This window comes from Bos indicus, chromosome 18 (genome assembly GCF_029378745.1).
Source record: "Bos indicus isolate NIAB-ARS_2022 breed Sahiwal x Tharparkar chromosome 18, NIAB-ARS_B.indTharparkar_mat_pri_1.0, whole genome shotgun sequence".
NCBI lineage: Eukaryota > Metazoa > Chordata > Mammalia > Artiodactyla > Bovidae > Bos > Bos indicus.
Window position 1 is genome coordinate 1633167 of NC_091777.1, and position 9389 is coordinate 1642555.

At 41.1% G+C, this 9389-nt stretch overlaps 1 protein-coding gene and 1 long non-coding RNA gene across 2 annotated transcripts; one reads left to right on the plus strand and one right to left on the minus strand.

Moving 5' to 3' along the window:
- The first annotated feature begins 436 nt into the window (after positions 1-436).
- LOC139177019 (uncharacterized) lies at positions 437-1065 on the plus strand. Its single transcript, XR_011561381.1, has 2 exons — positions 437-598; positions 684-1065. It is a non-coding gene; the product is annotated as an uncharacterized lncRNA (long non-coding RNA).
- Positions 780-5536, minus strand: UQCRFS1 (ubiquinol-cytochrome c reductase, Rieske iron-sulfur polypeptide 1). The gene is made up of 2 exons (XM_070770282.1): positions 5261-5536; positions 780-1600 (listed from the first exon to the last, which is right to left on the minus strand). Exons 1-2 carry the CDS (start codon positions 5472-5474, stop codon positions 990-992), a joined length of 825 nt encoding a protein of 274 aa, XP_070626383.1. The 5' UTR covers positions 5475-5536; the 3' UTR covers positions 780-989.
- Between the last annotated feature and the right edge of the window lie 3853 nt (positions 5537-9389).

Genomic DNA, 9389 nt, shown 5'->3' on the forward strand with positions numbered 1-9389 from the left:
CACCAGATCTTGGTCTTATTTGACCTGTGAACTGGAAGCAAGAAGCAGAAAGAAGAGGGGGTTAATTCAGGTTTGTCTTCCTGTCCCCACCCTCACTTCACAGTGAAAAGTGGTGTCTCCAAATCCAACTGGAAGAAGCACCTCAAAATGTTACCATCAAAGAAACAAAACCAGCAGGATCATTTTCACACAAAGGTAGTATTAAATCTCAGATATACTATGCCCTCTCTGCCTCCTGACAGGATGGATGTATGAGCTCTGGGGGACATAAATACCTCCACCAGATGAAGGAAATAAAGGAGCAGCACTTCCATTTTGGAAAGCTGCTCTCAGAAAATACCCCACACCACTGCCTCTTAAAACTGAAGAATTCTAATTAATAAGTTACTCCCATAAATGATGAATAAAACTTCTTGGCCTGTCATACAGGTGGGAGTGGAAGGTGTGCATAGCCAGGTGTGCAAAACAGCAAAGAAACTTGGATACTATTGTTTCTGCCAATGCCAAAAAACATCTCCCTGGTCTTGGGAGATGACCAGCTAATTCTACCTCAACCTAACAATGAGCTCTGTAGAATCTCTGTCCCTCACAGAAGAAGGTAAATAATTAAGAAAGTCAACTACAGATTTCACAAATATTTTATACACTCATCTACAATTTTTAATTAGAATTAACTGAAGAAGGTAAATAATTAAGAAAGTCAACTACAGATTTCACAAATATTTTATACACTCATCTACAATTTTTAATTAGAATTAACTATCAAAGACACTACACCCTTTGAGCATAACAATGTTTAATGGTGGCTTTTTTAGGTGAATGCTTGAAAGTATTCAACATTAAATTCAATTTACATGTTTGCAAACACATTATTAGCAATTCTTAAATATTTCAAATCAACTAATTCAAAGCACAGAAGGCTTGTTCTCAAGTAACTCTTCTGAGGTGACATGAAGACTGAAAGAAGCCTGTAACTCGAGTCCAGGTCTCTAACCAACAATCACCATATCATCGCTGGTGAACTCATATGAGGGAACTTCAAGGTTGAGAGGTGCAGGCCCCTTCCTGATCCTGCCAGACGCATCATAGTGTGACCCATGGCAAGGGCAGTAATAACCACCAAAATCTCCTGCATTTGCAATGGGTACACAACCAAGATGAGTGCAAACACCTATCAAGATAACCCACTCAGGTTTCTTTACTCGTTCTAAGTCATGCTGTGGGTCCCTCAACTGGGACACTTCAACTGCAGCTTCCTGGTCAATTTCCTTCTTGGTTCGATGGCGCACGAACAGGGGCTTGCCTCTCCATTTGAAAGCCATGTTCTTCCCCTCTGGAATATCGGATAGCTTGATTTCAATTTTCGACATGGCCAACACGTCGGCAGAAGCACTCATGCTGGAAACAAACTGAGAGACAACATTCTTGGCAGCATATGCAACACCCACAGTAGTTGTTGCAGTCACCAAATAGGAGAAACCTTTCCGAGCCTCACTGCTCTCTTTTGAAGACTTTGTACTATCTAACACTTCAGGGCGACGATAGTCAGAGAAGTCAGGCACTTTGATGTCTGTATGGGAATAACGAACAGAAGCAGGGACTGCAAGATAAACAGAAGGTTAAAAAAACACAATTAGATGAGGACCCTGAAAGAGGCATACATCAGGGAATGGGCCCTTATGAATTCATAAGCAAAAACAAAATTATTAAAACGTGAAATACAGCACTCACTGGTCTCAGAAATGGCCAAGTGGCAGTGCCAGCAAATAAAATACTGAAAACAAAATTAACTCAACCACTACCTATCATATTGGTATGAACTCATAATATGTATAATTGACTCCACCTGATAGAACACTGCTGATTCAGAATTTGTAACAATTCAGTGCATCAGGTTAAAAAAAGTTAAACAGTACTGCAAACAGCAATATTTTAACTCTCCAAAAATTCAACCTAAGATATACTGTGAAACTATGCTAAATATCATCCATATTTTCTGGATTAGAAGAGACCCTAAAACTCATCTAGTCCATTCATTAAACTGATATGAACATCTTATTAATCCAAATGTCTAACTTTATATTCCTAACTACCTGCTCTCCGAACTTCTAAAAATTCATAACTTAAGAATTGTTAAGATAATAAACATTCTGTAAACAGTATAAATGTAGTAGGAGAAAACTTAAAAGAGATTTCTATTTTAGATTTTGGGGTAAAAATTCAAGTAAAACCACTAATGGGCAGAAAAGACACCCTTATCAGACTATGTAACTATCAAAATCAAATGAAATCTCCAAAAGAACCAATTATTTCAATTCAGTATAATAAAAAAAGAGCAATTTTTTTCATATTTAACATCAGTGAAGGGCAGTAACATCTATAAGAGTCGGGTATTACTATTTTTTTTTAACTGCTGTGGATCTCTCAACTGGGACACTTTACTCCAGGCCATAAATAGGCCAATGTTACTATCAAATGAACATTAAATAACCAAATAATTACTGTTTATGCAGTACAGTAAGTCCCCCATATACAAATGAATTCTGTTCTGAGAGTGCATCTGTGAGTTCAATTTGTTCCTAAGTCCAACAGAGTTAGCCTAGGTACCCAACTAACACAATCAACTACACAGTACTGTACTGTAACAGGTTTACAATACTTTTTACACAAATAATACATAAAAAACAAACACAAAAAATAAAATATATTTTTAATCTTGAAAAGTACAGAAGTACAACAGGTGGCAAACAGGGGCTGGCATCAAAGAAACAGGCAAGAGGTGCCCACTGGAGAAGGGAGAGGAGGTGGGAGATGGTAGAGCTGAAGAACAGTCAGAAATAGAGGAGACAAAGGGCAAGCTGCAATTTTACTCACGCCTGACGCTGATGGAACACATGTTCAAATCTTTGAAAGTTCAAAAGTTGGAGGTTCTTATTGTATTACGGATGCAACAGTTTACTTTTTCAAACAACAGGTATGTCCTGTCCCATACCATTTTTTAATGTCTGACAAAAAATTAACTTACAGTATCACCTTTAAGTATGTTTCAGAAAGTAAATCTCTTTGCAAAGTGCATATTCGTTTAAAAAAATCTACAACACGGATCTGCTTTTTAGAAAAGGAGACACTAAAAACTCCTCAGTTTTAGAAAATGTTTCCAAAAGAAACATGAACTTATAAAAAGCACTGTCACATAAGCTGCAATTCTACTGGACCTACTAGGCTGTCTCACCTAACATACTGCCTTGAGCAGTCAAACATGACAGTAAGGAATATGTTTCACATGGTCAGTAATTTAATGGAAGCCATAAGTAGTCAAAAACAATGGAGAAACCTATCTATGTACTTTTCTAACTAACTCAACATTTTTTGGAGGGGACAAGGACACAGGTAGTGACTACTGGATACTCACAACTATAGCAAAGTGACATTATACCACATACTACCCTACTTAAGTGTGACTGACTTTCCCCTAGGACTGTCTGGAATTACACAGGAAAGAGATGCATAGCATACCTAAAAGATAAAGAAACCCAAGTTCATACTTAAAAGCCCTGTCTACAATCCTTCCACACAAGGAAATGCAGAGAATACTAAAGAGAATGACTTTGACATTATCATCCAGAGATTTGGTAGCAAAAGAAATCCAGTTGTCTACTCACATTTTATTAGTAGGTTACACTTTATGTTGAACTCCATCATTAAGAACACTTTGGGAAATTAAAAGTGCTATATATTGTAAAAATCATTCTCTAAATAATTCACATGAATTCTATTAGGTGTGACTTCTAGTAGCAAAGACGTTAACTATATTTAGCTCTAAATGAAAACAAAATCAAATACTTATAGAAACATCATCTAGAAATGGAGAAAAATTAAGGCATTATAACAAAACAGTTTTGTTTTAAAGTGAGCTCTGCTGCTGCTGCTAAGTCGCTTCAGTCATGTCCGGCTCTGTGCGACCCCACAGACGGCAGCCCACCAGGCTCCCCCGTCCCTGGGATTCTCCAGGCAAGAACACTGGAGTGGGCTGCCATTTCCTTCTCCAAAAGTGAGCTCTAATGTATCCCAGTTCAGGGATCTTCTTCTGCCTCAACTGCCCCTTACCATACCCTCTATTAACCATCTTTCCACAAACCATCTATACAGAAAATTTTAACGTGAACTTAAGCTTCAAGCTGAAGTCACGATTACAGAGAACACGTTTGCCTTATACCTCTACCACTTCTTGGAAAAGTCAGGTAAGCCCGTGATTTTTAGAAGAAACTCTTTAGCCATATGACCAACTCCAAGATATTTTTCATCTTTGTTACTGAAATTTTCTCCTCCCTAATTGTTTCTCATTTGGGTCCAAATTACCGGCTTGGGCAATTTCTCTAAAACCGGGGGGCACACTAAGAAAAACTGCCACTTTATTCACTCACAAATACTCTGCACCAACTACACGCAAAATCTGAAGTTGTGGAAGACAGAAAAATAAAGGATACTCTCTATACCTTGAAGCTCAAGGTCAGAGGAATCCTCAATAAATCCAATACAGAATAGAAAGTGTTATGTGCTATAAAACATAAAGGAATCAGCAACATAAGATTTTACTAACCTGATCCTGAACTGAGAGGATAGGTAAAACTTGGAAATGTGGAAGACTGGGAGGGGCGTTTAGAGTAAAGATAAAGGATGAATGCAGGCCGACTTAAGAGGGTGGGGGACAACTTGGTGTAGCGCCAAGGTCAATGGGACCAGGCAAGTAACAAAGAATGAAGCAGGCCTGATGAGGACTGTGATGAACTGGAGAAGCACTTGCTTCAGTGAAGGGTGCAACCAGTACACACGATAATGGAAACCAGAGCCCAGCACTGCCAACATTCAACATTTCAAGAGGCGCCAAAGATGGTCCGTTTTTAACAACTATGCAGGTAAAGGTCGACTACAGGTACCTGGCTCACAAGCTGCCAATTAAGGATCTCCAAACAGTGCATAAAAACAGAACAAGGCACCAAAGATAAACTAGGATCTGCTGACAAGAGGCGTAAAATATACTCTTGGTGAGAGCCTATGGCTAAATCAGTCTTTCAAATCTTTCACTATTACAGAGGCCTGGGAGGCGCAGAGGCCTAACCAAGGTCAACCAGGCCCGCAGGCCATGCCATTCCCAACCAGGGCTCTGTTCCATTACCCGCAGCCCCCTGCCGTTCTCGACTGCTCCCTGAGTCCAGGGCCGGAAGGAGCAAGACAAGAGGCACCCTTCAGCCCGGCTCACCATTGAGGCTCACGGAAGCGACCAAAGGCCGGCCCGCGGCCTGGCCTCTGAGCGACTCCCGGCACAGGACGGAGCGCTTCAAGTCCAGCACAGGCGACTCCGAGGTGGCGGGCACCGCGGCCTGTACCAGGGGCCGCAGCGCGCCCGCCACCCCGCGGGACGTGGCCGATAGGACGGGCGCGAATGGGCCCGAGCGGGCGGCAACCGACAACATGGCGACAGCAGCTCCAAAACCCAAGCCGGTCACAGGGACGACCTTCCGGCCGCAGCGCAGGCGCGAACGGGCGACGAGGGCGCGGGATCGTGACGTCAGCGCGCCAGCTGAGAGGAAGCCCCGCCTCCACAAGGGGCGGGGCCAGCACGGAAAGCCGCGGCGTCGAGGGCGGGGCGAGGGCCCGAGCGCAGGATGAGGAGTGATCTCATTTGTTAGCGCCTGATTACCAACAAAGGTCCGTATAGTCAAAGCTATGGTTTTTCCTGTGGTCATGTATGGATGTGAGAGTTGGACTGTGAAGAAAGCTGAGCACCGAAGAATTGATGCTTTTGAACTGCGGTGTTGGAGAAGACTCTTGAGAGTCCCTTGGAGTGCAAGGAGATCCAACCAGTCCATTCTGAAAGAGATCAGCCCTTTGGGATTTCTTTGGAAGGAATGATGCTAAAGCTGGAACTCCGGTACTTTGGCCACCTCATGCGAAGAGTTGACTCATTGGAAAAGACTGTTGCTGGGAGGGATTGGGGGCAGGAGGAGAAGGGGACGACAGAGGATGAGATGGCTGGATGGCATTACCGACTCGATGGATGTGAGTCTGAGTGAACTCCGGGAGTTGGTGATGGACAGGGAGGCCTGGCGTGCTGCGATTCATGGGGTCGCAAAGAGTTGGACACGACTGAGCGACTGAACTGAACTGAACTGATGTCTAGTGGCTTGAGTGTCTGCCTCTGGTATTTGCCCCAAGAAAGGCGGCAAAGGAGGCCACCAGAAATGTCACAGGGGCCGATTTTGCCCCCGTTCGGGCAAAAACCTCATCTGTGGGGAACGAGGGATAAGAATGAATTATCATAATAGTTTGAATTGGGATAATAATAATTCTTAACGTAGGTAAAATGTTTATATATGTAAAATACGGTTAGTCATATATATATATATTATATATTTTATATATATATATATTATATATATATATATAAAGAGCTTTCCTGGTGGCTCAGACAGTAAAGAATCTACCTGTAATGCAGGAAACCTGGGTCCGATCCCTGCATCAGAAATATCCCCTGGAGGAGGGAATACCCACTCCAGTATTCTTGTCTGGAATTCCGTAGACAGAGGAGCCCGGTGGGCTACTGTCTACAGGGTCACAAAGGATCGGTCATGAATGAGCGGCTAAACGAGCGGCTAGCATACATATAAAACCCAGAGAAGAACCTGTAGTAGTAATCACTATGTGTTTACTATAATGAATATTATTTTTATGCAACTAAAAACTTTAAAACATTTTTAAAAGTCCAGAAACTTATGTGCAAAGCTTAATAATAATGGTGATGGTGGTGGCTTATGTTTATTAAGCATTTACTATGTATTAGATTTTGTGCTTTACCTTCATTCTTTCATTTATAATCAACATCTTTATAAGTACTGTTTTACCAATGAAGAAAGTGAGGGTTAGAGGAATTATGTTCGCAAGACAAGATAGCCAACAAATTGTGAGGTGGGGGGAGTCTGTCTTCTGAGCCTATGCTCTTAGCTATTGTCACGGTTTCCCTAAGGTTGATTTCAGGGGATGCAGAGATAAATCCCTAAATCACTTTCTATCAGATGGTGAAAATGTTACTTCTTTTTTACTCCTCTTTAAATTCTTCTGATTATACCAATGAGAAAGTCCCAGTTTGGTGTTAATCTTTAATTCTTCTCAAGATTTACTAATCTCCCTTTAACAAAATAGGCCTTAAATTCAAAGCCTTTAGGTAGTTGAATCTAGAAAGGACTTAATAATAGTTTATTTTCATGGTACACATTTTGTAACAATACTGATTTTCCAATGACTGTAATGAGATTACATTTATTCAGTGAAAAGTTAATTAATTTAAATAATTGGCTTTGTGCATGCTTAATTGTGTCCAGTTCTTTGCGACTCAGTGGACTGTTAGCCTGCTAGGCTCCTCCATCCATGGAATTTTCCAGGCAAGAATACTGGTGTGCGTTTCCATTTCCTACTTCAGGGGATCTTCCTGACCCAGGGATCTAACCTGCATCTCTTGCAGCTCCTGCATTGGCAGGCAGATTCTTTACCACTGCACCAGCTGTGAAGCCCAATTTAAATATCAAGTAATTATTAATACAGGCAGTCCACAGGCTTGGCAAGAAGTGTGATGGTGATGCATGTGTGAACCAATGAAGTTTCTCTACAGTTCAACTTAGTTCAGTCACTCAGTCCTGTCTGACTCTTTGAGATGAGCAAAAACCCAAATGATCGAAGCAGACCCTTCCAGAGCAGCTAGTACAGTTAGAGTACTTTACATGAAATAACATTTAATATCACAACAACCCCCTGAGGTGGGTAAGAGTAAGTGAAGGATGAATGGTGAAGGAAGGAAAGAGCTTCACAAGTTGAGCAGAATAGGAAGACTCTCTAGATTCTAGAGATTTCTAGACTCTCAGGGTTCAATCCTAGTTCTGCCATTCACAAGCTCTGTCCTGAGATGATTTATGTACAACCTTTGTGTATGCCTCCGTTCTTCTCTGTAAAAAGAGAATAATGAGAGTTGTTGTTTAGTCACAACATCATGTTCCACTGTTTTGCATCCCCAAGCCCACTAGGCTCCTCTGTCCATGGGATTTCCCAGGCAAGAATACTGGAGTGCATTGCCATTTCCTTCTCCAGGAGATCTTCCTGACCCAGGGATTGAAACCCGTTTAGCAGGCAGATTCTTTACCACTGCACCACTTGGGAATCAGATATTAATCGTATCTACCCCCAAAGTGTTACTTTGAAGATTAAAGGGATTTATATATATCCTGGTGGCTCAGACAGTAAAGCGTCTGCCTACAATGCAAGAGACCCAGGTTCGATCCCTGGGTCAGGAAGATCCTCGGGAAGATCCTCTTTAAATTTTCTAGTTGAAGAAACTGAGATTCAGAGAAGACAAATGGCTTACCCAAAGACGTCGTTTTTTTCAGTTTTATTGAGATATAACTGACATATAAAATGTGTAAGCTTAAAGAGTACAACTTCTTGATTTGATACATATGGAATGTAGCATGATTATCACTATAGCCTGCTAAAAATCTAAGTCATCTCACATAATTATTACCATATCTTTTTGTGGTAAGAACATTTAAGATCTACTCTCTTAGCAACTTAGTTATATAACACACTATTATTAACTATAATCATCATGCTGTACATTATTTCCCCAGGAATGGTTCATCTTATAACTAGAAGTCTCTACCCTTGACCAACATCTTTCCATTTCCATCAATTCCCAGCCCCTGGTCTAACTCAATGAAACTATGAGCCATGCCATGTAGGGTCACCCAAGATGGATGGATCATGGTGGAGAGTTCTGACAAAATGTGGTCCACTGGAGAAGGGAATGGCAAACCACTTCAGTAACCATGCCTTGAGAACCCCATGATCAGCTGCTGAACCCCATGAACCCCACTCTATTTTTATGAGTTCTGCTTTTTTAGATTCCACACAAAGTGAGATCATACAGTGCTTGTCTTTATCTGAATTATTTCACTGAACATCACACCCTCAAGGTTCGTCCAAGTTGTCCCAAATGGCAGGAGTTCCTTTTTTCTCATGGCTGAACAATATTCCATTGTGTATATGTATATATGTACCACATCTTTATTCATTTATCCATTGACACTTAGATTGTTTCCATATTTTAGCTACTGTGAATAATACTGCAATAAACATGGGGATGCCCATATCTCTTCATGATACTGTTTTCGTTTCTTTTTGATACATACCCAGAAGTAGGATCATTGGATCATTTTTTTGTAGTTCTATTTTTTTATTTATTGTGGAATCTCCATACAAGTTTTCCAAGTTGCTGCACAAATTTACATCCCCATTAATAGTGCACAGGTTTCCCCTTTTCTGCACATCCTCTGCATGTGCCA